Raw genomic sequence first — 25,901 nt, forward strand, 5'->3', positions numbered from 1 at the left:
TCAGTCTAACTAACAATTGAACGAAAAGCGGCAGAGACATAAAATAGCACCACTATGGAAATGACAAGTGACTAGGAGATCGTTGTGGAGGTTCCGGGTTTTGTGTACTATAAGTCTATAACTATACTACGTATTAAATGTAATCTGACCGGAGTCTGGAAACGGACCCACGGCAGATCTGATACCAATTCGGTTGTCGGCCGGGGTTTGGGAATCAGCCGAGAAGATTACTTACTGAGGCTTATACCATTATTCAAGTCTACTATAATGAAGAAAGCAAGACTATGTATGTGGGTTAATACCTAGGCTTGACAGGAATAGTAATCCTGTCACGGGTAAGAATTGAGACCTAGGGCTATCAACCTCTATTATAATCTTCTTATAGTATAGTTATTACTGACTATCTCTACACAAGAGAAATGAACTAACTAGGTTATGCTATCACTGAAGACTATCTTTATACTATATTAGAGGCACTATAGTAAAAGATGTTAAGTTAACAGGGAAGCTTATTAGAGTAGAAAGTCGATATCTACTAGCAAAGACGACCCATTCCGTGGGTCTCGTTCATCGTGTCAACCCAAAGCTGGCCCTGTACCTCGTAGACAGATCGATAAGCGTGTTGGTGGTGTCCATAATATCAGAGAATGACTAATAAATAAGAACAAGCACTCGACGTATACGGCTATGGTGAACGAGTGAGTTGGCCGAGAGACGCATGAGGCGGGCTTGGTAAGGGGGCCAGACATCGTGGGTAGATGTAAAGAGGTAAGTTACGAGTTTGTTGCGAAGTCAAATGAATATTCAAGACAAATATCGATGGCTTAGAGTCGGGGAGATATTCAGTAGCCAATTTTGATTAATATCATAAACTAGCTGTTGTTGGCAGAGTCGCAGAATATGAGGGGATGATCACATTGATGTAAGAGATCTCATATCTCAACCTACACTAATGCAAGTATTTGGTCTATCATGCCAGAATTATTGGATATTAAATCCGTTCGTACTGTATTTACTGCCGAGGCCGAGTGCCATGGATAAGATCAGTGCACCGATCTAACAATATCCGACATCTGAGGTTGTTTATGGGCACTGAAATCTTTTAGTTAGATGTTCCCTCAAGCCTCATTGGGTCTTTCGTCTAGAGCAATGCAGTCGTATAGGTACCAAGGAGCTTACGGGGAAGAATAGGTCCTCCTTAGTATACAGCGATGCAAGCCTTTGATTCAATTGGTCAAAAGCAGTGCTATAGTCCAACATCCACCATTAAAACCAAACATCTCCACCACAACTTATCAAGGCTTCACTAAAGCCTCGTAAACCAAGTGTCAGATTCAATGGATCGTATTCAGTAGGAATGACGGATTATGTCCATTCTTCGGGGGCACCCACTGAGGGATAATCGCCCACTACTGAGGAACTCATCCCTTCTCCATCGCCGATAAAAGAGGGGCGATCGATCTGACTATCGTTGTCGCGCACACATAACGATCTGGGTTCGATCATATTTATTGATTACGCCAGCTGTGACAACCATGAGAACATGACATGATAATCAACCCCACGCGCTGCTCTCTATCATCGAATAAGTCTGAGAGCAGCCGATGCACAGGCCACATATCTTGCAAAGATGGCAAGACACCGCGAACTTGACGTGCTTGATCCCCACAGAAACCGATAATAGTCTTTTCGTGGCGTCATAGAAATGCCCCAGCATAGCCAATGACCGGTCATCAAACATCCACCTAGTCGTACCGTTCATACGCCATCCGTGAACAATGCTCGTGTGGTTCGTCACTGTGGTTTACATTATTCATGCGGGGAAGTACGGTAAGCATATAGAGGAGCATATGGTGCTCAGCAGGTAGGTTTAAGGGACCTGGTCGCTACTATGGTACATCCAGGAACCAGCCGCGTGGCTTAATGTCTTCTCGGGCATACAGATGACGTGCCAAAAAAAATAATAATAATAATAATAATTGCTTCTATACAGAGAAGTACGAGATTGACGAGCCTTGGGGAGTTTAGCGCTACCTTCCCAACATGACGTCGTGTATCTGAGACGGCCTCGATCGCTTCAATGTTATCAGAGAGGCCAGCCCGTCGCCACATTCGACGCTGATAGGCGGAGTGCAACTGTACATGAACTGCACCGAATGAACCCAGCCAACAAGAATGGCATATCAGCGAACATCATTACTGACATGAGCACCGCAACCTGTGGTTGACCATTGTTGGTTTCAGAGAGGTGGCGGTTGATTATCCCGCGAATTACAGGCGACGAACTAGCATCTAAACCGTGGTTTTGAAGGCTCACCGAACCATCTCTTTTCCTAAAGTCTAAGATGACGGGCATGTCCGACCCAGCATTCAGGTATTGCCTGTCTGGGTAACAGCGTACAGGTCAATTAACTTTGAATCATGGACATTTATATCCATGCATTTAAAAGACCTGACAGCCCCCTGGGCCAAAAGAAAAAAAAAAAGCCACCACCTGTGTGAAACAAGTCAGCTAGAATCACCGTCCTCCCGACTATGGCAATAGCAGCAGCAGAACTTAAACAATCTGCTAGTTTCTTCCGGCAAGCTTCTCGCGTCAGTGTACCTGGTCGATCGTCTCTGGCTGCGATTTCACAAGGAAAGCTACAGAAAGAATCTCTTTCTCGTACCCCCGACCTCCGTCGCTGTCTGGGCCACCACGGCGTCTACCGCAAGTGCGTGCAAGCCGCTCAAGAAGCTGCAAGTCAGCCTATGCAAGCATCCCATGGTGTAAACAATAGCCAAGCTCCTACTATTCCGGGCAACGCAACAAAGCATAAATCCACTGCTCCTCCTCCTCCTCCTATCCGATCCCAAATTACGCAAGCCATCAAAGCCATAACCCAACGCCGACATGTCACTGCATTTATCAAGCCCGAGAACGATCTGATCCGGGTACCAGCACATGCCTCGCCCCGGAAGAGCAACATGACTGGGAATCTGCAGTGCAGAGTCAAATTACTCTTCAGCCGGAAATCTTTGCCTGGGGAGCGGTCTCTGTGGCAGGAGGCCGCGAGTTGATGCTCTCACGTCAAAATTATTTGATCATGCATCATTATCATCGACTACTTTTATTTATTCTATCTTCGATTGCAGGGACAATCGTTTCATCTCACCTCTTCCATCCGGGATGGAACCTTCAGATCTGTTACCATACAGATCTATGATATTACTGAGACGCTCAACTTGGTACGACAGTTATGATTAATGAATTGGGTTCGCATGTGCATTTCCATAATGCATTGTCACGATGAACGTGCAATAGGTTACATTTTATGAATAGAAATCTTTCCCAAAAATAATGGGAGGCTTTTCCGACAGATGTAGAAGAACAAGGAAGTATAAAATTAGCGGGGCTACAAAGCCCTCAAAAGGAAATGAACTCGCAGTATTAAGTCAGAATCTTCATGATTCTCGTTTTAAGTCATCCAGCAATCATTCAATTACACTTCCTGCTTCATGCAACCATCCAAATAAAATTTCCACAAGATAATTCCGAATAAGAAGCAAGCCCTAGCCAATGACCTCACTCTCATACTTGCCGTCTCTTCAAAAAAGAAGACCCTGCAAACCAAACAAACACTTCCAATCTCGGACTAGTTTTATCGCAAACCAATTCCTATCTATCTAAACTCCAACGAACAATTCACGATCACCAACAATCTTACGATACAACCTCTTAGCATATAATATATTCTTCAACTTTCGGTCTTCACCTCTACCTCCCCTCTCAGGATATTCTGCCCCGAAACACTCAACCAATAAATCAACAAAACCCTCTCAAAATGCCCCCCAAGGAACCGCTACGAAATGCCCTCACCTTCGAAAAAAAGAATAAAGACATGCTCAAGCTCCCCAAACGTCCGTCACTCCCAATCCCCTTCAAAAAAAAAATAATAATGAAAAATAGTTAGACCAACACAAAACCAAACCAAAACCCAAAACTAACATCCTAAACCACAGATGCCGGAATCCAAAAACGCCCTATCCCCCATGCCCCAATAGCATCCCCATACGCCGGCTCCAGCGTCCCCAAAATCGTCTACATGTCAACCAACACGCCCTTCATGAGCGCCGTGAAACGCGTGCAGAAGTTCCTCCGACAGGCTGAGAAACGCGCGACCGCGTCCGTGAACCTATCAAGCACCAAGAAGCGGGACCGGGAGAGACTGGCGCAGATTGCGCGCGGGAATGAGTCGTTGAAGAAAGAGGAGGTGTTTGTTAAGGCGACGGGGCGGGCGATTGAGAAGGCGCTGCGTGTGGGGAAATGGTTTGAGGAGAGGGAGAGCGAGTATGCGGTGCGTGTTGAGACGGGGAGTGTACTTGTTGTTGATGATGTTGTGGAGGATGAGGAGAGGAAGAGGAGGTTGGAGGAAAAGGTGAATGGTGATGCTTCGCAGGGTTCGGAGTCTGCGGCGAAGAAGCAGAGGCGGGCGGCTAATGCTTTGGCGGTTGCTGAGGAAGAGGAGTTGCCTGAGACGAGGACGCGGTGGGTGAATAAGGTGGAAGTTTCGATCGCCTTTAAATGAAGGGCGTGCGTGTGTTCTGGGAAGAAATTTTGGACTTGATGGTTGACCTAGTATGAGATAAGGGAGAGCAGCTGCTGGGGATAACGCGGGTCATTTACCCCCAAGTGCTCATGCGATGTTATGGTTCGGACTGTGCGTGGAGAACATGCCTCCTTTTTACGCCAAACGCGAGAGCCGGTTTAAGATATCTTCCGTCGTGGTGCAGCTATTTTGCTACTATCCCACTTGATTCTCGAGTTTTGTTAAGGTGACGACCGCAGGGTTGTATACACTGCCAGGCATCACAACAGGCAACAGTCTGCCTGAATCTTTTACGGAAGAAGTCTTCTTCAAGGGTCCCAAGGGAAAGTGAAGGTAGATCCACCAAGCGTGAAGACATTCGCGTCTACGTGCTTTTGTCCCCATTATTACGTTTGGGACATATTCCATGCACATGAACAGTTGCGTGTTGAGATGTGCCACTTGCCGACTGATCGGATTTAAAGAAACTAGGAAATCTAGCGATTCAAGAACAGAGAACGTGTCGCAGAACGTGGATGGTCTAGAGTAACTCCATATCAATCTCAAAACTAATATCATGACTTTTCGCATGCTCACGCTAAAACTGAAAGCTAGACGCAATACCCTGAGATAATTCATCTCAGAGTAGTTTAGTACACACAGCTACATCAAATATATACAACTTGGATGGAGATTCAAGGGGGGGGGGGGTGATATCTTGCATATCAACGCTTCTAGAGTTGCCTTCGCTCGATCTTATCAATTCAAAAGAAATCATTTTCCTGAACCACGCACTGTTCGAATGAAAATACGGCTGAACTCAGGTGAGCGAGAATAGGAAATTGATAGATGATACCTTGAAGGCTGGAGTGAGGGGAAGAGGGGGAAACATATCGATAATCATTCGTCGCTTTGCTTAACACTGGAACTGCCAAGGGAAGTGATGCTGCTATGATAGACTAATACACAAAGGCGGATGAGCCTTACATGAACTTGCTTCTGCCCATGAAGAAGGAAACATTAACGTAGAGTGAAAATCAAAAAAAAAAAAAAAAAAAAAAAAGAGGAACCTGCTGTTGCCAGAAGATCGTAACTGGAACAACAATGCAGTACAGGAAAGATATATGAGAATGAACAGCAGATGACAAGGGAGGGTCATGCAAGTTATGCAATCTGATAACTGCCGATGAAAACGAAAATGAGAAGAGAAAATATAAAGATTACACCAAGCTGAGCGAATACTCTTTTTGAGCATCTGCAGAATACATGAAAACACAATGATATCAAATGCAAAAATCGAGGTAAAGTGGGAATGAAAATGAAATCAAAAGAACGGTCCAAAGAGTGTGAGGGATCAAAGGGTCGAGCTCTGGAAGTTCTTTTGTAGAGCAACGTTTGGGCCTTTGCTTTATAACAAATACAAGGACAATCATTTGTCCATTTTCTGCCATCCATTCAGATAGGCCATTAGCCCTACACCTAGAAGAACGACCCCAAGCATCGACGCGTATGGGCTAGAGTGCTGCAAGACATCATGTTTGCGGGGCTGCGTTGCAAGCGTTGTATCGGGGCTTTCAGCCTCCTTAGATAGGGGCGATGTTCCTGTGCACTCTGGTCTCGTCTCGCTATCTGCGACAGTGTGATTCTTCGCCTCATCTGCGCTAGAAGGACTGGAGTGGTCGGCGGCATCCTGTGTCTGAGTCACTGACTCATTGTTTTTCTCAGAGCGCTCTTCACGCTCTCGTCTTAGAGTCTCTATCATCTCTGCTAGCGACTTTCTGGTCTCAACCGTCTCACTCTCTGCCTTCTCAGCGCGGTCCCTAAACACCGTGATTTGCTTCCTCATTTCTTCCATCTCTTCCATCATTGCCTCTAAGCGCTGCTGCAAATCATTACTGTTTGTGGTCGCCGGCTTCTCCTCTGGGGTGGAATGGCCCAAGCTAGGTTCAGGCGACACACCATTTACTAGCGTCTCTTTAGGGTTTAACTGCTCTGAAGAAGCCTCTTGGTTACCGACGGTATGAGAATCAGAGATAGTGTGGTTTGCGACAATTTCGTTATCCTTAGCCCTCATCTCGAGACTTCTGGCCTTTTCTTCTGCAGTTTGCCGCGCGGTCCGTTCTTCAAGTAAAAGGCTCTCTAGCTCTTTCACACGAGCACCCTGACTGTCAAGCTCTCTTTTAGCTGATGACAGAGCTTCAATCAGCGATAGTATTTGACTTGATTCACGAGAGACAGGTGAGCTTGTGGCTCCAATCTTCGGTTTCTCTGTATCTGATCGCTTAAGAGGAGAAGTAGCGTCAGCGCCATTACGTGGCAAGGCATCGGGCTTTTCAGGTAGAGGTTGCTGTGGAGGCGGGGCCGGAGGGTCAGAAAAGCGAGAAAAAGAATCAAGCCGGGGCATCTTTGGCCTGCCATTGACTTGACGGGACGAAGTGCTGTCCGCAGGCGAACTCTTAACTCGTTCTTTCTCAGGATGGCCTGACTTCGTAAGATTGGTCAAGAATTCGTCCGTTTGGCGTAGGTCTTGTGACTGCTGTTTGGCCTGTTTCATTTCGCTCTATAGGGGGGGTTAGAAGGCAATTGAAATGGAAACCGGACATCATAGCACGTACTGTAAGTCTTTTAACAACTTGTTCAATAGATATAGGGGAATTCCAGTAATTCATTTGCCGCTGTTGCTGGAGCGCATTGAACTGACTGCTGGCTGTGCTCTGTATACTCCGGTTGCTCAGCGAGCTCCCGGATCGCCCCCGCATATGTGATAGAGGCTGGCTAAGAGGGGAAGGTAGAAGACCTCCTCCAGATGCAGGGTCCAAATCTCCAAGTGTGAGATCGAGAATATTCGGCATGGTGCCATAAACCCCAGCATATTCCACTTTGCAACAGACCTTGTGGTGTACAACTGTCGTCTGATCTTCACTGATGATATCGATTCCCAGTTCCAGCTGGTCATTTTCACGGAGCTCATGCGGCTCTGACTCGCGGTTTTCCGGAGACAACCGTGTTCCGTTAACAAACGTGCCATTTGACGATTTCACATCACGAATGAAAATTCTCCCACCCTTTTCGGCCCAAACTTCGGCATGTTGTCGACTAAGCACCTTGGAATCAAAAAATCCATTCGCTGGTGTAGGCACCGTTTTTGCGTTCGTTTGCCGGCCAATTCGGACCACTTCCGGGAAGTAAGGCACGTTAATCTGTTTCTTTTCAAATGTACCGTTGAGCGGCACTAGCGTCAAAATCGCAGGCGGGTCTCCAGAAGGCGCGCTCCCTGCGCGGACGCCATTTTGTTGGGGTTGGAGCATATGTTGGGATGGAACAATGGAAGAAGGCTGGTGATGAATGGCGGACATTGCCGACGAGGCAGTGGGACCGGATGAAAATGCGGGCATTGCTTGAGAACGTGCGTTGCTCACGCCAGACACTGGTTCTGACTTAGAGCTAGGCCACAGACTGCGCGAAGGTTTCTTTTTAGACGACCAAGTGGCTGATTCAGGGTTGTGGCTTTGACCGGCATTAGTATTCTGCGGAGTGGATGTCACGGTTGACGTGGACGAAGTAGATCCCAGAGAAGAGGATGAATTCGATCGTTGAATGTTCTTCCGTGGCATAAACATGCGTGAAACTTCGTCCCCGTTCATTGAAGACAGAGCTCCTTGTCCTCCGTTACCAGATTCGTACCATCCCAAGCGAGGCCCCGATTGCACACTAGGTGGTGATGCCACAGCAGTCATGGAGAAGGATGCCGGCGATAGTCCGTAGGTGAGACTGTTGTTCCAGGGCTACCTTATCTCATAGGCGCTGGGTGAATAAAAGGAAAACAGCAAACAATCAACCGTCTAAATGTGCAACTCGAAAACCAATCGCCGGAAATTCACTGATAATTCTCTTTCGCGACAGTTTCTAAAGCCAGACCGCAGGTAAAGGATGTGTGGTGCGCCAAAAAAAACCGTATTCCGTATTCCAACCAACTGTTATCGAGGGTCACGTTAGTATTAAGCCGCAGTCGTCAAATTCATGGCAATCCGGTTCCTTGTGAGGGGGTTGAGAGCGACACAAAAAAAATAAAAAGGGTCCAGATCACAGGGGTACAGAAGACAGGAGAGGCTTACCTCCGTAGTACAAATGCTGACGATCAAAATAATGTGGAGTTCGGATGCAAAGCAATGGGTGCTTCAGACCAAGGAGGCGTGGAGTCTTGGCCTAGTCCGCACAGCGACCGGTAAGAACGCCGTCCAAAGGGGAAATAGAAAGCAGCACGAGACGGGAATACCGCCTTGCACAGGCTTGTAAGCCGCCAAAAGCGTGTTAACTCGATGCAAAGGATATTAACAGATCGAGGACCAAGTCGCATGGGCAACGGTTAAGAGGGTCAGCTCACGGATCCCTAACGCCTCAGGCTTCCTCACGTGAAAAGCCACACGTGCGGATTATCTAAGCGGGTCACTCGCCTCGACACGGTCAGGATTGCCCTAAGCGGAAGGCGGTGTCACGTGTCACTGGCGGAATAACCCCGGTTTTGGTGGTCCAACCGTCGGAGCTTTACCTCTCTATAAGCCTTTCTGAAAGAAGGAGAAAAGAACTGCAGTTTGCCTGCAAGTTCCTCGTCGATTCATCTTTATTTCCTTAGAATATCCCCGGCTCAGCTCCCCCCCCCCCCGCGTTTTCAATATGCCCGTCGTTGCAGGTCCTCCTCAGGCCCACGGCCCCTCTACTTTCGACAAGAGTAGGTTCTTCCTCCAAAGCAACAGAATAACTTGGTTTGACTGACTTTCTTTACAGTGAAGATGGGTGCTATGATGGGATCAAGTAAGCCATAATCTCTATAGTCTCATCATATTGGAAGAGTTGGTTAACGGTGTCTCTCCAGCTGTTGGCGGTATCATGGGTTTCATCATCGGTCAGTTGCTTTCTATACAATGAGCCCCAGCAGGCTTGCTAATGATTCATCAGGAACCGTCACCATCTTCCAATACGGTGCCGGACCCAACGGTGTTATGCGGACCTTGGGTAAATACATGCTTGGTTCTGGCGCGACTTTTGGGTACGTTTACACTTCCGAACAACTATGGTTGTGGTTCATTTATCAAACTCATGTTCATCTTTTCAAATATCATCCATACGGTGAAGGATACCTTGCTAACGAGTGTTTTTCGATACCGAGTAGTCTCTTTATGTCCATTGGCAGCGTCATCCGCACCGAGGGACCTCACAACGATGCCTGGCTCCGCGCTCGGGGACCACCGATGATGCTTCCTCGCCAAAGCCCTCTGCGGCCCATGCGCCAGTAGATGCGCAGTCAACGATTTGTGCGCAGTCGTCGAACGGTGGGAATGTGAAACCTCCCACGGTTTATCTGTACAATAGTATTTATCCTGATGAACAATCTGTATGGCCAACGAAACACAGGCGGTCGACAGTTAATGCAGGAAAGAGGATGGAGGGAGGCAGGGGTGATCTCTGCATAATGTACATACAGCCTGGGCATCGGGACGGACTGAAAACATTTTTGGCCCGGTGACAGGATGTCTCTTGGCGTTACAACAAAGCTAACCGGTTAATGAAGGATGGTCATGAGCTAACGACTTGAATAATGAGGTAGTCGATTGACTCAAATCTCACTATGAGAGCAGTAGAGTAGGTCCCTACAGGCCCAATCAACGGAGGGTAGGAATCGTAGATGGCGACCTTCAAGATGACCAAGCAGCTCGATATCACAGTTTCAGTTGCGTAGCATAATGGCAGTCTAACTTTTATGTTGGTAATACGGAACGAAACTTATGGGGATTGTTAAATATGGTGGTGGATGTGCTCAGTACTTCTACTTCTACTTCCACTTTCACACCCTGATGCCCCTGTCTCACCCAAAATGAAAGATATGACCATGGGTGAACTTTTCGAACCAATTTCAAGCTCCTCATTAAGCAGTAGGGTGAACGTCTTACAATCATAGCACGCCGTCTACGGCAGTTGGCTCTAGACCTGCGCTGTTTTAGATCTAAATCTACCGCGTCTCTACAAACGCAATACCTAACTCCATTCTCCCAAGATTCCAGTGGCTATCTAAATGGTCCTTATAAGCAGAGACGTCTATAGAGTAGACATTCTACTATTGGGATTTGTAATCAGATAGACTGTTTTGCTCGTTGCCGAAATGCACAAATGTATATTTCCTAGCCCTAGGAGTAATGCAATGCGAATCATTTTCAGTAGATAATACGGATTTTAAGATGCAATGCGAATCACTTAAGGTTTGAACTAGCTACAACAACAAGATAGAATATGAATGTATGTCATAGTTACATTAGGGATCGTTTACATGACATGTAACATCTCGCATATCATTATCCCGAGCTTACTGAATGGGAAATCGAGTTAAGGATACAAAATATCTGAGACTATAACCATATTACATCGTGTTTAGCTGCAAGTTGTTCAGGGTTGTATTATGCGACTGGCACCTACGCCGGCACTGGAATACGCTTGAAGGTGTATTTTTGACCACTGAGACAGATGAGCCTGTGTTGATCAACGGAAGTTTTTCTGGATTCTGATTGAGATTCTCCTTAAGGTATCTGTTTTTTTTTTTTTTTTTTTTTTCCTTTTTTTTTGGCATTTTATGGATATCCGAAATAAAAGACTATGTATTTTTGTATACTGGGACAAGATAGACTTGTTGCAAGGCATGATTGCTAATGGTGGCTTTATTATATCTCGACTGTTGTGTATATGACAGAAGATAGGAATATGCTTAACTCTGCAGCATCTCGGTCTATTGGCGCAAAATTATACTACAGACACAATCTAGAATCACAAATATATAATAAGTGTTTTAAAAACATGGAAAGGAAGGAGAATAAAAAAGCAGACTATAACTCTGTACATGAAAACATCAGTTCATGAAGGCGACCACATGAACAGTCATTCGTCAATAATTAATATCAGGATCCTCTTCCTTTGTTTTCCAATTCGTTTTTCGGCTCGGTCAAGATCGCGTTAATCATGTCAAGAATAGACGAATTAGAAAGTGAGACGAGCTGGAAAGACATGCAGAAGCCAGGTCTGCAGTGCCCCCGCCCAATCGAACACGAGAATCATCATAGGGAAACGGACTATGCAATCCCCATTTTATGACCGACCATACTTAGTCTTGCCGAAGGAGAAAGGCACGTAGCGGTACTTAATCATATGCTGGATCTGTCGGCGCACTTTACGCAATCACTCGATTAGTACCGCTATACACACCCATGCGAATTTTCAGGAAAAGAGGTGACTCACTGGTCAAAACAAACAGAATAATCCAGTACACAACGAGCACAGGCCAGAAGACGGGGATATCAAAGACGGAGAACCAGCTGCAGATAAACCCAATGGCAATGGCGCGAGTGGCGCTCTCCCAGAACTTGAACTCCGGCAGACGGCGGATGAACGGACGAAACTCGTCGTCCTGCTTGGTGGGGAGGGATGCAGCTGCGTCGCCGTCCTCGAGACCTTCGTCTTGAGTGAGAGAAGGGTCGAACTTGGGTTGAAGGAAGAGAAGGAAGAGGTTCAGAAGGTAGATGCCGAGAGTGTAGGCGACTATTTGGTGATATATCGTTAGCGCATGTTTTCTAGGATTGGTCGTCTTTCTTTTCTGTAAAAGAGATAAAAGTGGATATTGTCCGTACCGATGTACCAGCCCTGAGCTAGGATGATCCTCAAGAAGAAGATAATGAGAAGGACGACGGTGCCGATCCAGCGGTAAGCAGTGAACGGCGTCGAGGCATCGAGAAGGGTTTGATATTTCTTGGAACTGTTAGCGACGTTCTTCGATCATTTACGATGTCTTGCGCCGATTCAGGGCATCTATGTCCGGGAATTGTACATACTCTGGCGAGCTTCGATGTCTGTGCAGTCACCGCGGTGAACGGAGTCTGCTCGGGCTCAGGGACATCCATGGCGTGCGTAAACAAGGAAAAGGTGGGAGGAGAAAAAGGGATGAAAAGACAACGTAGAATATCTCAGAAGCCCCTGGTATTCGTACTGCTCATGCACGATGTAATTCCCCAGAAGAAAACCAATCGACTGTGTTCCGAAGGCTGAGAGGAGGCGCGGACTAATCTACACTGGAGAAATGCGTGGATATCTGTTTCGGGCGCAGGAAACTTGTCCACTGCGCCTGTCAACTAAACCGCTTTCGGGATTTAGCCACTCGGAGGCGGTACAATTATGCTAACCTGGATTTGGCCCTTGCTTACTCAGAAGTTACGTAAGACAAGGTACCAGCAGTTCACGTGCGCGCATTGCCTCGGAGGAACGGTTCGCTTCGGCTGCGGGGAGCGTCATAGCTCCGTTTACAAATAGCATATAGGGACTTGTCGACAGTAACAATAATTCCATTGTCTTTCTACGTCCGTCCTTCGTATCTTAGCTGATTTCAAGCCATTCAATATCAATTGATTCTATAACGGCCACAATGTTCGCCCGACAGTGCTCACGATTGGTGTCTTCCCGGACTGCCGTCCCCTTGTCTTCGTATCTTTCTCGTGTTAGGCCGTATTCCTCGGCATCAGGATATGAGCACATCCTAACCTCCAGCCCCAAGCCTGGTGTTGGGCTAAGTATGTATAGACCTCTTATCCCGCTTAATATAGCAAATGATAGTTACTCACTGGGACGATAGTCACATTGAACCGCCCTAAAGCCCTCAATGCCCTTTCCAGCCCTCTCTTCAAAGAGATCAACGATGCCCTCTCCAAATACGATGAGGACAAGGATATTGGGGCCATCATAATCACAGGGAGTGAGAAGGCTTTTGCTGGTATGGTATCTATCTGGTCCTAGATTTGGCAATGCAAGATTAGGCTGACTAGCAATCAAAGCTGGTGCCGATATCAAGGAAATGGCGCCCTTGACCTTCTCAGCTGCCTACAGCAACAACTTCATCGCCCCTTGGTCCCACCTTGCCAACAATATTCGTAAACCTGTTATTGCCGCAGTGTCTGGCTATGCCCTTGGTGGTGGCTGCGAGCTCGCCCTCATGTGCGACATCATCTACTGTACCTCGAATGCCACCTTCGGCCAACCAGAAATCAAATTAGGTGTTATCCCCGGTGCTGGCGGGTCGCAGCGCCTGACTCGTGCAGTAGGAAAGAGCAAGGCCATGGAGCTGATTCTGACTGGAAAGAATTTCAGCGGCAAGGAAGCGGGAGAATGGGGTGTTGCTGCGAAGGTCGTTGAAGGAGGCAAGGATGAGCTGCTCGAGGAGGCCCTCAAGACTGCCGAGACGATTGCAGGTTATAGTCGTGTAGCCGTCGTTGCTGGCAAGGAGGTGGTGAACAAGAGTCAAGAACTCTCGTTGAGAGAGGGCGTCGAGTATGAGAGACGTTTGTTCCATGCACTTTTCGGCAGTAAAGACCAGAAGATCGGTGAGTTGCCTGGTGTTTCTTTACTGTAATACGTTGCTGACAGCATTAGGCATGACGGCTTTTGCCGAGAAGAAGAAGCCTGAGTGGTCGAATGAGTAAACTTGTTTGGAGCGCTCGATATTCCGGAGCCCCCGCTTGGTTTCACCATTCATGGTAATTTGACTGAAAAAAAGAAATCCTAGGACGTTAATACAAGAGCACTGATAACCCATCGCTTCAATATTAGAGCCAACAACAAACGATGACAATCAAGATCGGACATAGCATCGTAACGTAAATCGTATTCATGATTAGAGTATGTACAGCATTAGATATCAGATTATGTTCGAGAATAGTATAGTAGTATCATGACGACCCGGCTTGCTTCTCCAATTGAGCCACGTCAGTTATGGCCGATTTCTGTGCTTGATAGTCTTTCACCACGTGATCTTCAATGGTTTCGTCGAAGACATCCACTTGCGTGCTAGCGAACTTGCGTGCGCTAACGCCTCGTTCAAAAAGAAGGTCCAGTTCAGCAAAGGAGCGGCCCATGGGCTCCGGGACGCGGAAATAGGTGTAAATAACACACAGGAAGCAAATTCCACCCCAAAAGAAACCCGCGAAATTACTCCAGTTCCAGGCCTCTGGGTTGAGCATATAAGGGGTCAGGACACCGCACACAATGGCAACAATATTATATAGATTGCGGCCAAGGACCACGGTTTTGATTTGCAGTCGGCGGGTTGAGAGTTCGGCGACCAAGGAGTATGCGACTGTTCCAACAGTGCATTGGTAAAACAAGGCCCAGACAAGCATCATGGAGCCTGTTGCGAGGGACGATTGATCCCGGTGTGAGTCTGGAACCAGACCGAGGAAGCCCATGATAAGCAGCATAACACAGAGGCCGCAAAGTCCGTACAGGTAAAGGGTTCTGCGACCGATTCCTAGAGTCATGAGAAACCATGCCCCGAAAACACCCACCATATTGATACCGTATTGCCCCATGGCAAAAGCATAGGATTTATTGGTGGCTAAGCCAGCCTGCTTTAAGAAGTACGTAGAATAGTTGGAGAAGGAGTTACCGCTCAGGTTCTGGATTGCCCAAACCATGCAAACGATCTCTGTTCGCCGTAGATCGGTGCCCTTGAAACAGTCAAAATAGCTAGCACCTCGCGTAATCTTGGCTTCGAGTGCTGTGGTATGAACCATCATGGAAATGGTCTCGTCAGGATCGAAGTCAGTGTCTCGCTTCGCGCTAGTTAACCGTTGAAGAGCTCGTTTGGCTTCCTGCGTTTTGCCTTTCCGCACAAGCCACCATGGCGACTCAGGTGCCAGGAAGATTCCAATTAGTAGGGGTCCCGGCCACATCCATTGTAGGCCGTACGGAATCCGGTATGCCCATTCATCAGTCCGGTCGATCATTCCCATGATCACGCCGATACCAATCAGCTGGCCTAGACCCCAGCAAAAGTTGACATAGGTTGTCAGGTATCCTCGCAAAGCAACGGGACAAACCTCTGATGCATATGTGACCGAGAGTGTTTGGAAGACACCCCAGGGGATACCGGCGAGGATTTCGGCAGCGAGTAATGCTTGAACGTTGGGCGCAGTAAAAAAGATGGCAGTCCACGCTGTGATCAAGATGAGGCATGCGATCATAGTAGGCCGGTACCCGAACCGTTCCGAAGCCCATCCATTGATAAAGAGCCCAATAATTTCTCCGACATATGCACCGTTGCTCAGACCTGCTTGCCACTAGAAAAATCTGTCAGCATACATTCATACGCTTTGCCGGTTCACAAGAGGAAGAAAGGTTAAGAAAACACATACCCGAGCCGGTACTTCATATGTCCCGTCTGCCGTTAGCTCGCCGTACTTCTTGTTGAATTGATCAAAGGCGTAGAAATTGTTGACCAGACTGATGTCGTAACCTTCCATGACTATACAAGTAGAGATGAAAACACTCCATGCGACGGCTTTCGGGTAAAGCTTGATTCCTTGCAACAGGGTCATCTGCTGCTCCTTATCCGTCGCGGCTTTCGCATTATGAACAATCTTAGCCGCGGATGCCGTGGAGTCCTGGCGACCGTTGCGGGATTCTGGCAAGTGTTCGTCTGCCGGGTCAATGGCATCCTGAGGCTTAAAGGAAGCCATGCTGGGCAATTGCTGTCCCCAATTGAAAGAAAAGAATTAAGGGGGACAGAAATGGTAGCCAAAGGGATCTTAAAGGGAAAAGGGATGGACACTCGTGGACAAAGATTGCACCGGTGGTTCCTCTGCTGGTACGGCCAGTGGGACGATGTCGCTAGAAATTTATGGATGGCTCGGCGGGGCCTTTCGAGTCCCCACTTCCGCTTCTACCCAGGAACATCGCAGAACGCCAGGGGAGTGCGTTTTGGTTGGATGTTGAAATTTTTCTGGCCTTTGACGCCAACAAGGAATTAAAATTGTACTTGAAGGAAAAAGGAAATTTTAAGAACCCGGGAAGCCCTAAAGTAGACTAGCACGAGACTGGGGATTTAAATTGCGGGGAAACGGAGATTTGACTCGTGCTCTGTAGCAGATCATAGGCGGCCAAGCCATTAGTCTGTCTCGCCCATTGGATAGCTGTTGGAACTGGGCGTACGGAGTCAATCGCAAGGTTTTGTAGCTCCCTGTCAGTGGAAGATTCTGTCCCGAGGAAGGAATCGCAAAGAACAGACCGGAAATGATGCTTATGTAGATGCCGCTAGCAAAAGAATCCAGCGCACAAAAGGAGAGCCGAGTTACGCAAAATTTTCTGCAAAGATTCGACCCGGACAAGGCTATCACGGCTTAAGGGCTCTTTCGAACTGGAAGTTCTCTGTGTAAATTCCCGTGATCACCAAATTTGGTCTAGACCTTCCTGAATGATCCTGGTTCCTCCCATCTGTCATGTGAGATCGTGACACGGGAAGAAAGAACGAATTGAAAAGCAAGGAAAGAAATTAGGGCTCAATACTCCAACTGAGGTTGTACATTTTAGTAATATATAGTTAATTAGATGGCACTCACAAGCTAGAGATTTGCATCTTTACACGTGCCTACAAATAAGTATATGTTGAGGGTGGCCAGTATTAACATTTTACTGAGTGGCATACGCGTTGCAAATCGAAGCAAGAATGATTCGTAAATAAGCCTACAAAGCTTGAAATATTTGAATATGAGAGTGTAGTCTCTTTTACCTAAATAAGTTATACTTGGCATTGCATGTCAGTCCATGGTCAGTTGGCTTCTCCGATAAACTAAGACTTCGAGATGAATGCATCCGACATGGAACAACTATCATGGCAATCAGTATGTATGATAGAAGGCCTTTTCCTCTTCTTCTTGTCTTATTTCTTTCCTTTTCAAGTTTCTTTTCTTTTCTTTTCTTCTATTATATTTATGGTGGCCCTACCAACGCTTGTTGATTTACCATGTTAGTATTAGTATAATGTAAATAATACATCCGCTTCATTGCGCTATGATACAAACATTCTGCCTTGATTTTCGGGGGCTTACGAATCTACCAAAATCAAATATACATGTCCAACTTCAGGCTAAAGTTCAACAAGAATTGAACCATTTATTACAACCTTTGGAATAATTAATCATCAAGGTTTGCACCTAGCCCCTAGAGCTTTAACCCAACTATTTAGGGCTCGATAGAGATACCTCCCACGATAGAACCAAATAAGAACGCCGAAAGGAACTATGAAATCATTCCATCCCAATCTCCAAACTAATAATACATCGGCAGTAGAGCATGCTAACCACCCCAATAAAGCAACATAGTAATAACATCCCGAAGAAAAAAACAAAAAGCCTTCAGAGTCTGAGAAGACTCCCCTTCAGATACCCATCGAATGACCAGAAGATACAAGGATACTCTCACTTCTTCTGCTCAGTCTTGCTGAAGATGCTCCCCGCCGACTCTCCAACGTTCTGGGTGGTATTGCCAAGCCCTTCACTGGTGCCACTGACAGTTTTTCCCAGACCCTCAGTCGCTCCACCAACGGTTTTTCCTAATCCACCCACGGCAGTGCCCAGAGTATCAGTTACCCCACCGACAGTCTTGCCCAGGGTGTTGCCGACTCCTCCAAGTAGGCCGGCTACAACGTCCGTCAGCACCACTAGCCATGTAAGTAGGTCGTAAAGACCAACAGATGCGGTCAAGATAGATAGGTGTAATCACAGGTTCAGGGAACATCTTCTGGAGAAGAGAATGGCGAAATTACTTACGGTTCTGCTTATCAGAAGAAGAAGAGGAAGACATTGTGTTTGAAGGGGATGTGAGATGCGGGTGGTTAAACGGAGGTAGTTTGTCACAAACTTAGATATGGATATTGTACTAGACTTGTCAATATTTGTATTGCCTAAAGTTGCAAAAATGTAGTTAAATCTAACGTTTCAACTGTTCTTATATGTATGCCTGCGGGTTTCAACGCCGAGGACACTGGCTCACTATGATATCATCGGCTGATCTCAACGGCGTCGTACCCAGCCAATTATATCTGATAGATCACTCCGATAATAAGCGATCGACTGATATCGTTGTACTGTGTATGAAACTGATAGCTATGATGCAAGTGTGAATATCAAGATCGTACATCTTGTTTCTGCCGATGATGGACTCGATAGGCATGGTTACACCTCTTCCGTCATCGCGCATGCGAAATTATGCGTGCTATGCAGGTGGATATAGGCTAATAGCTAGGCCCTAGGCTTGAATATACGGTGCAGGATGTACATTTAATTTGATTACAGTGGAAGTACAGGAAACCAAAATAAGATGGTAGAACCATACTGCCAACAGGCTTAGCTTTTATACCTTTTCTTGGTTCTACCACTGATGTACTGTTCTATTAATTTTAAGAGTATATACCATGGAAAGTAATTATTTAATAATGGTACTAGTAGCATAAATTCTGGAAATTTACAGTGGGCAATATGGTATTTATTCAATGATCTTTAGTGTGCATCCTGCATAGTGGAATTTTTAGACATGTGAAAAAAGAAAAAAAAAGAAAATTTTGACATACCTCAAGACACTGTGCCGGCACTGTAGATCCACAAGCCCCCTGTCCTCCGCCTAGGAGAATGGCATGTATAAGTTAAAAGGATGTTGATGCGAGCGACAATGCGCTATACTGATCATAAAGTGGGGGTTTACAACTACTTGACATTCAAGATAATGTAGTTGTCTGAACCGAGCGAGTTATTAGCTATTGACGCCCCCTTGACCACATTGCGAAGGTACAGAGGCGCTATTGCATGATGCCCTTATTAGTTGAGGTGACTTAGGACGAAACGCTCTGTTCTGTTACAAGGCCAGTATGCAAGATTATTAAATTTGGCTATACTCTGTTCAGGTGCTATTGCAAAATGCTCCTAAGGCATTCTATGCGAATTGCAATGAGCAAACGCGTTAAGAAATTTCGCCCGACAGGAATTGTTCCATGGGAACATCTTTCCAGTTATCCTCCGTGAGGAATCGCGCTTCGATATCACGGATTTTATTGTCTCAGATTCGTCACCAATGCAGATGTTCCGTAACGATGGTCCCAGAAAACTTGTGATATCTCTATATCTCATTTGATCCTATGGGACACTATACCCAATGGTTATATTAATGTGGGAGATGACCTCGCTTGACTGTGTGGAGCGGTCCTAACCTTTATCACATCATTCAGTGGGCTCCATCCCTCCAGAAGTTGCTCTGAGTATTATCCAACGAAAAGTGTTTGAATTGTGGGGATTTCAGTATAACGGCTGCCGTAGGTAAATACCGGGCCAAATTATGGCTGAGAAAGCCGCTGGTGCATGCAGAATGGTGGGATTGACCGTTCAGATTGGAGGAGATGCCCCACTCATTTTCTCTTCACGAAGTGGTCTATTGCCATATGGAAAAACGAGCACCAATCGGGCGAACATGCTCCACTGCCCTGAGCTACATGGGGGCATTCTGGGCTTCTCGTTCAAGACAGGATTGTCCTTGCTTAGTACGCATCAGGTGAGATGCATAAGCTGTCAGGAATTAGTGCAAGCTAATGTTCTGTATTTGTTGTCCACCAAGTTGTGATTGCCGAGATTTTGCCATTTTCGAGGTACACACAACTTATCGGGTGATGCCTGAAGATAGTAGTTTCGTTAGGTTATCCTCTTAACGCAACCTGAAGATGTGGCATAGATTGAGTGTCCCACCCCGCATCGTAATACTAACCCATGGTGGTCGGTGTTCCGTATAAGATGCTAGGCGAAAATAACATGGAGATACAGACATGTTTTTTTAATCCTGAAATATCAAGATTTTGTGTAAATCTTGAAAGTTCCCGACCGGACCAACAATCGTCAAGCTCCCGGAACTGAACTGGATAGTGATCACTGATACAGTTTCTAAAATCATGTGCTGGCAGATCTGTCGTACCTATCAAGACTGTCCCCACATGTACCGATATGACTATGGAAAGTGTAGCGATGCTAAAGCTCGTTCGAATCAACATTTTTGTGTTGGTCCGGATGGCACTATGCGCTCCCTCGAACGAACAATTGATGTGCAAGATCAGGAGGTATCTGGAGTTTGTCCAGCTTGCGCAGCACAAACACCCTTCAGCTCTGAGGGTTCACATATGGGGCTTGTTGAGTAGTAAAGGTATCCTTCCCTCCAGCTGCCGCGATATCGATATCTTCACTCCCTCTTATGTCTAGATCATAATAGCTTCATGCGTCCTGACATCAACCCCAGCCGGCTACAGCGAACGAGAAAGAGAGCTTGGTCCCATAGAACTGGGCGGCTGTTGGAAACCTAACACTTCAATGCGTGGTCCTGGCTCGTCTTATATCTATTGGGCGGCACGGGATGCGGCATCTGCACATTCGTCCCCGTGATTGGCAGGGGGGTGTGACCACTGTTCTAGAAGAGGGGTTAACAGCCTTGGCTGTGTGTTTCGAAACTCCCATCGGTCTTTCCAATACTACTAGTACTGCCGCCAACTACGGATTACAAGCCACACCTTACCCATCCCGTTGGTAACCATACAGTCTAGTTTAATACCCTAGGGCTATCTTACAACTTTCTGGAGAGGGGCAAGTGTCAGGGCTAGACCCATACAAGACCATCTACTACTCAATGGCAACCGCTGTCTTCCAGAAACTACCCAGACAGCCGAAACGAGTCATTTTACAGCTCCGCGTGGACCAGTTCATTGATTGCCTGCAAAATGATTTCGAAGAGGCCATTGAGAAATACTTTGTGGTATCCGGACGATCTATGAGTGAGATACACTTGGGACGACATTTCATTCATATAGAGCCGTTTCAGAGTGACGATGTGCCTCAGAAATACTTTCATATCGTTCTCGATCTTGAGCAAAGCCAGGGTCCCGTCGCTTTCTGCACGTTACCACATGAGCTGTTTCATATTCGTCGGGTCGGCAAAGGAATGTAAGAGATATCTCTCCTTCACAGATGATGCAAAACAATCGAAGTAGTCCACAGTCCAACTGGGAATGTTGACTGTGAGATAGGCAGCTATTGAAAACGAACAACCAACTCATCGCAGAGAATCTGCTGAGCAAGATACGTTCCTATACTGATGAGTTATACCCTTGGGGAAGTACTCGAGTATGAACGTGCTTTGTGGATAAATGGTCTTTTATCGTTTTGAAGCGCCTGGCATTGTGTTTGGATGACGTGAACCTATGTGCGACTTCACAATAATTGCACCTCTCCTCCCCGATGTGAATGACTTTATTTTGGCTCTCCAAGCTTTGAAACAAGGGTACAAAGCGATAACCCAAAGGGTTCTAAGCCACATGACCCCTTGCTTCGATGGTTGCTATTTGGTTTTGGGCTTTTCTTTTCGACGATGTTTGATCTCTGCTCTATCAAAGACAGTGTGAAACTCGAGCTACAATAGATTAACATTATATGGTTGACGTTCGTTTGATTGTTGAAGTTGTTGTCTAGTGGGTCTTTCCAACGATCTAAAAGTGTCTTGGCTACTACCGGCGGATTACCTTAATTCTATTTATTTCGCCATCGAACAAACTTCCGTATCGTCATATGCCAGAGCGTACTTTATCACAAGAGCAAGTACCGATAAGACAGGACATTTATTCGTCTTTCAAGTTATTGAGCTTGAATTCAGGCAATTATTCAGCATTAATCGGACCTCAATGTTCTCCGCTTCGGAGGGCGGAGCTTCCCGCCGGCTGGAGGCTTCCGCCGGGGAACTGCTCAGGGTCGGAAAAGACCTACTAGGCTACTACTAACATCAGGTTCCACTGTCGATTGTGCTCGGTTAGATGTCCCGATAAGACCCCTGTCTCACGTCCTTTTGATCAATTCCGGACGTTAGGAGGCCATGCGAGCACAACTCTTTGTTGACTTTTGTGCTGTATATAGTCTTTCTTATTACTATATATAGAGCGGCATGTGTCATATACCAGGTGTATAGGGCCTATTATGAACCTGGGGAATTATCGAAAAGTCGATCATGGAACGTTGAAGCTTCTGTATTCATGATCTCCATTAGTCGCAGTATCGGGACGGAATAATTTCCGCCAGGCGGAGCGCTCCGTAGTCCGTTAGTGTGTTTCATAGATCGTCCAATTCGACTATGCGCCTATGTCCAATTCACCTTCAGGTACGGAATACAAGTCATGAAAAATTCGGTGCCTAGGTATGCGGACCGGTGGCCATATTTATGTCTATCTATTTGTTGAATAACCGTATTTAATAACCGATTTGGATTATGTTCACTGGGGATATAACGTTGGATATGAGCCAATGGGGAACTTGAGGTCGTGGGGCGCATTCTATTGCCCAAAAAGGGCAAAACTCGCGCCCCGCAGGTAAATTGATTTGTATCGGTAAGCCTACCGGTCGGGAAGGTCCAGACAGGGGGCATTTTTCAGCATACAATGTGGACAGGACCATTCTAGCCTGGTCCACTGACTAAGATCTCTAGAAGGAAGCCTGATATGCAGTATTGGCAGAGTTAATTGCATGTTACTAGTGTGACCTCGGAATGTGAGTAGTTGACCTGGAGGAAATCGGGTTCCACTCCCGGATCCCTTAGCGTTGACCGCCGTACAGAGTAGGTGTTTCCGGGAGATACAACCGTGTCTTTTTGCAAGATACCTGTACGACTCCCGTACGACGGTCGGTATATATAGGTAGATATCCAGTTGCGATTACAGAGATAGAGTTACCATTTTTTTTTTTTTTAAAAAAAAAAAAATTCCTCAATGCTGCTTTTATCTACCCCAGAAATATGGGAGGGTCAAAGGTCGGTCTCCATCTGACATTGACAGAGGTTTCATTGGCCAGGACCCTTATTGAGTTGTGCGGGGTAAAAGAAAAGCTACTCAATTAGCGCTTCGGGAAACTCCTTTTATTCTCATTAATATTATTATGTATACAAGATTTGTTGGGAGCTTCTCCTCATTTTGCCCTGCCCGGTTAGACCCGTTTAGTAAATGCTTTCCTCACATAGGTTCGATGCGGAGATGATAATCCATCTCAGACACTATGCTGTACAAGCTGTACAAGCTGTACATCCTACTAGTATCCTGTATTGAAAACGTTAGTAATGTCTGGAACTAAAGGGGAAAAGTTATGGGTCTTGGTTGGTGGATGGGGACGTCATCATCTGATTAAATCTGCTTAATCATTGGCTGAAGCTGGGGATGGGTTTGAGGAACCGCTAACCGTTTCGCCTTTTTTTCTTTTTTTTTAATTATTTTATTTTCTTTTTTTACCATGTCTTTTGTCCGACACAACCACTTTTATACTCGACTTGCTTTCCCCTCCCTTCCTGTCGGCCCCGTTGACCATTTGAACTCCGGGTATATAAATCCCCGCATTCTCCATCTCCCGACTTGTTTGGTTTTCTTCTTCCAGACTATCCCTTTCTCTGTTTATCTCATACTCTCTCCACATATTCCATCATGGGTAAAGACGACGAACCTAGTATGTCTAGTCTCCTTCGCCCCCTTCGTAATCGAAACTAAACAGCGCCTTCTTCACAGGAACCTACCGCTACAACGAGAAGCCGGTTTACACCACTTCCAATGGCTGTCCGGTCTTCGACCCTCAGGCCGCGCAGCGCGTTGGCCGTAACGGCCCTCTGCTGCTTCAGGACTTCCACCTGATTGACCTTCTGGCACACTTTGACCGGGAGAGAATCCCAGAGCGTGTCGTTCACGCCAAGGGTGCTGGCGCCTATGGCGAGTTCGAGGTCACCGACGATATCAGCGACATCACAGTCATTGATATGCTCAAGACCGTTGGCAAGAAGACCAAGTGTTTCACCCGTTTCTCTACCGTTGGTGGCGAGAAGGGTTCTCCCGACAGCGCTCGCGACCCCCGTGGCTTCGCCATCAAGTTCTACACTGATGAGGGTAACTGGGACTGGGTGTTCAACAACACTCCCGTTTTCTTCCTTCGTGACCCTGCCAAGTTCCCCATCTTCATCCACACCCAGAAGCGTAACCCCCAGACCAACTTGAAGGATGCCACCATGTTCTGGGACTACCTCTCCACTCACCAGGAGGCCGTTCACCAGGTCATGCATCTCTTCAGCGATCGCGGTACCCCCTACTCGTACCGCCACATGAACGGCTACTCTGGCCACACCTACAAGTGGATCAAGCCGGACGGCACTTTCAACTACGTCCAGATCCATCTGAAGACTGACCAGGGCAGCAAGACCATGAACAATGAGGAGGCCGGCCGTTTGGCTTCCGAGAACCCCGACTGGCACACCCAGGACCTGTTCAACGCCATCGAGCGCGGTGAGAACCCCTCTTGGACCGTCTACGTCCAGACCTTGAGCCCTGAGCAGGCTGAGAAGTTCCGCTGGAACGTCTTCGACCTGACCAAGGTCTGGCCCCAGGCCGAGGTGCCCCTGCGTCGCTTCGGCAAGTTCACCCTCAACAAGAACCCCCAGAACTACTTCGCCGAGGTCGAACAGGCAGCTTTCTCTCCCTCGCACATGGTCCCCGGTGTCGAGCCTTCCGCCGACCCTGTGCTGCAGTCCCGTCTCTTCTCCTACCCCGACACCCACCGTCACCGTCTTGGCGGCAACTACGAACAGATCCCCGTCAACTGCCCCATGCGGGCTTTCGCCCCCTGGCAGCGTGACGGCTACATGAACGTACACGGCAACTACGGCGCCAACCCCAATTACCCATCCACCTTCCGCCCCTACGAGTACAAGCCCGTAAAGGCTAGCCAGGAGCACGAGAAGTGGTCTGGCTCCGTCGTCACCGAGCAGCTCCCCGTCACATCGGAGGACTACGTCCAGGCCAACGGTCTCTGGCAGGTCCTGGGCCGCCAGCCCGGCCAGCAGGACGCTCTTGTCCACAACATCTCCGTCCACCTGTGCAACGCTCATGAGCGCGTCCGCAAGGCCACCTACGAGATGTTCACCCGTGTCAACAAGGACCTTGGTGCCCGCCTCGAGAAGGCTACCGAGGCGAAGGCCACCCACGCCAAGTCTGCTCGTCTGTAATTCAAGAATTATCCCGCTTTTGTACTATCCATCTAGCAGCTCAGTTTGATTAAAATATTATTAGCATGAATTAACGAACCAAATGATAAACTATTCTTTCTATCTTGATTTTTTCTTCTCGCTTATGGTTTGTCTCGCTCAGCTTATTGGGATGGAAGTACGGAGTAAATAACGTCCCCATCATCCTTCTCTGATTGATTTTCTTGTGAGATTACAATCTTACCTACCATGTTGCGTCGAATTGAACTGCTCATTTCAGTTGTCTGCATACCTAGCTCTATATTCTTCTTGATTGGACGCATCGTTGTGAGTACCGGATGCATGTCGCATTTAGTTCTTAGCTTCTTAGTGGTCAATCAGAGGCTGTTATATATAAAGCTTCCTATAATACAACCAATAACAATACGTGATCCCGTATTTATAAAG

General features: G+C 46.9%; 13 protein-coding genes across 13 annotated transcripts; 7 read left to right on the plus strand and 6 right to left on the minus strand.

Annotated features, from left to right (window-relative positions):
* The first annotated feature begins 2,511 nt into the window (after positions 1–2,511).
* On the plus strand, positions 2,512–3,196 carry BDV27DRAFT_127752 (uncharacterized protein). The gene has a single exon (XM_032066838.1). It carries the CDS (start codon positions 2,536–2,538, stop codon positions 3,058–3,060), a length of 525 nt encoding a protein of 174 aa, XP_031927933.1. The 5' UTR covers positions 2,512–2,535; the 3' UTR covers positions 3,061–3,196.
* Positions 3,197–3,692: 496 nt separating this feature from the next.
* On the plus strand, positions 3,693–5,125 carry BDV27DRAFT_127755 (ribonuclease P subunit p20 family protein). The gene is made up of 2 exons (XM_032066839.1): positions 3,693–3,900; positions 4,003–5,125. The coding sequence occupies exons 1-2, from the start codon at positions 3,825–3,827 to the stop codon at positions 4,566–4,568; spliced, it is 642 nt and encodes a 213-aa protein (XP_031927934.1). The 5' UTR covers positions 3,693–3,824; the 3' UTR covers positions 4,569–5,125.
* BDV27DRAFT_109841 (uncharacterized protein) lies at positions 4,677–5,362 on the minus strand. The gene has a single exon (XM_032064495.1). It carries the CDS (start codon positions 5,205–5,207, stop codon positions 4,785–4,787), a length of 423 nt encoding a protein of 140 aa, XP_031927935.1. The 5' UTR covers positions 5,208–5,362; the 3' UTR covers positions 4,677–4,784.
* Positions 5,363–5,910, minus strand: BDV27DRAFT_109842 (uncharacterized protein). The gene has a single exon (XM_032064496.1). The coding sequence runs from the start codon at positions 5,821–5,823 to the stop codon at positions 5,518–5,520; it is 306 nt and encodes a 101-aa protein (XP_031927936.1). The 5' UTR covers positions 5,824–5,910; the 3' UTR covers positions 5,363–5,517.
* Positions 5,911–5,997: 87 nt separating this feature from the next.
* BDV27DRAFT_144913 (putative cytoplasm to vacuole targeting Vps64) lies at positions 5,998–8,188 on the minus strand (the record flags this gene model as incomplete). Its single annotated transcript, XM_032070329.1, has 2 exons — positions 5,998–7,128; positions 7,184–8,188. 2 exons carry the CDS (start codon positions 8,186–8,188, stop codon positions 5,998–6,000), a joined length of 2,136 nt encoding a protein of 711 aa, XP_031927937.1.
* Positions 8,189–9,144: 956 nt separating this feature from the next.
* Positions 9,145–10,181, plus strand: BDV27DRAFT_127758 (MGR2/ROMO1 family protein). Its single transcript, XM_032066840.1, has 5 exons — positions 9,145–9,297; positions 9,354–9,380; positions 9,442–9,471; positions 9,525–9,615; positions 9,739–10,181. Exons 1-5 carry the CDS (start codon positions 9,243–9,245, stop codon positions 9,860–9,862), a joined length of 327 nt encoding a protein of 108 aa, XP_031927938.1. The 5' UTR covers positions 9,145–9,242; the 3' UTR covers positions 9,863–10,181.
* Positions 10,182–11,314: 1,133 nt separating this feature from the next.
* On the minus strand, positions 11,315–12,672 carry BDV27DRAFT_127759 (Rer1 family protein). Its single transcript, XM_032066841.1, has 4 exons — positions 12,440–12,672; positions 12,239–12,356; positions 11,850–12,149; positions 11,315–11,779 (listed from the first exon to the last, which is right to left on the minus strand). Exons 1-4 carry the CDS (start codon positions 12,506–12,508, stop codon positions 11,700–11,702), a joined length of 567 nt encoding a protein of 188 aa, XP_031927939.1. The 5' UTR covers positions 12,509–12,672; the 3' UTR covers positions 11,315–11,699.
* A 272-nt stretch (positions 12,673–12,944) lies between these two features.
* echA (enoyl-CoA hydratase echA) lies at positions 12,945–14,211 on the plus strand. Its single transcript, XM_032066842.1, has 4 exons — positions 12,945–13,171; positions 13,234–13,371; positions 13,433–13,978; positions 14,028–14,211. The coding sequence occupies exons 1-4, from the start codon at positions 13,027–13,029 to the stop codon at positions 14,075–14,077; spliced, it is 879 nt and encodes a 292-aa protein (XP_031927940.1). The 5' UTR covers positions 12,945–13,026; the 3' UTR covers positions 14,078–14,211.
* An 83-nt stretch (positions 14,212–14,294) lies between these two features.
* Positions 14,295–16,201, minus strand: BDV27DRAFT_109879 (putative MFS alpha-glucoside transporter). Its single transcript, XM_032064497.1, has 2 exons — positions 15,788–16,201; positions 14,295–15,712 (listed from the first exon to the last, which is right to left on the minus strand). The coding sequence occupies exons 1-2, from the start codon at positions 16,109–16,111 to the stop codon at positions 14,324–14,326; spliced, it is 1,713 nt and encodes a 570-aa protein (XP_031927941.1). The 5' UTR covers positions 16,112–16,201; the 3' UTR covers positions 14,295–14,323.
* A 1,647-nt stretch (positions 16,202–17,848) lies between these two features.
* Positions 17,849–18,233, minus strand: BDV27DRAFT_157433 (uncharacterized protein; the record flags this gene model as incomplete). The annotated part of the gene is made up of 2 exons (XM_032072506.1): positions 17,849–18,090; positions 18,200–18,233. The coding sequence occupies 2 exons, from the start codon at positions 18,231–18,233 to the stop codon at positions 17,849–17,851; spliced, it is 276 nt and encodes a 91-aa protein (XP_031927942.1).
* A 2,128-nt stretch (positions 18,234–20,361) lies between these two features.
* On the plus strand, positions 20,362–20,665 carry BDV27DRAFT_144919 (uncharacterized protein; the record flags this gene model as incomplete). Its single annotated transcript, XM_032070330.1, has 2 exons — positions 20,362–20,511; positions 20,546–20,665. 2 exons carry the CDS (start codon positions 20,362–20,364, stop codon positions 20,663–20,665), a joined length of 270 nt encoding a protein of 89 aa, XP_031927943.1.
* A 265-nt stretch (positions 20,666–20,930) lies between these two features.
* Positions 20,931–21,900, plus strand: BDV27DRAFT_127765 (uncharacterized protein). Its single transcript, XM_032066843.1, has 2 exons — positions 20,931–21,400; positions 21,484–21,900. The coding sequence occupies exons 1-2, from the start codon at positions 21,087–21,089 to the stop codon at positions 21,584–21,586; spliced, it is 417 nt and encodes a 138-aa protein (XP_031927944.1). The 5' UTR covers positions 20,931–21,086; the 3' UTR covers positions 21,587–21,900.
* Positions 21,901–23,731: 1,831 nt separating this feature from the next.
* On the plus strand, positions 23,732–25,837 carry fgaCat (catalase easC). Its single transcript, XM_032066844.1, has 2 exons — positions 23,732–23,932; positions 23,992–25,837. Exons 1-2 carry the CDS (start codon positions 23,911–23,913, stop codon positions 25,473–25,475), a joined length of 1,506 nt encoding a protein of 501 aa, XP_031927945.1. The 5' UTR covers positions 23,732–23,910; the 3' UTR covers positions 25,476–25,837.
* The last annotated feature ends 64 nt before the right edge of the window (positions 25,838–25,901 follow it).

The sequence above is a fragment of the Aspergillus caelatus genome (genome assembly GCF_009193585.1).
Source record: "Aspergillus caelatus strain CBS 763.97 unplaced genomic scaffold BDV27scaffold_80, whole genome shotgun sequence".
Lineage (NCBI taxonomy): Eukaryota > Fungi > Ascomycota > Eurotiomycetes > Eurotiales > Aspergillaceae > Aspergillus > Aspergillus caelatus.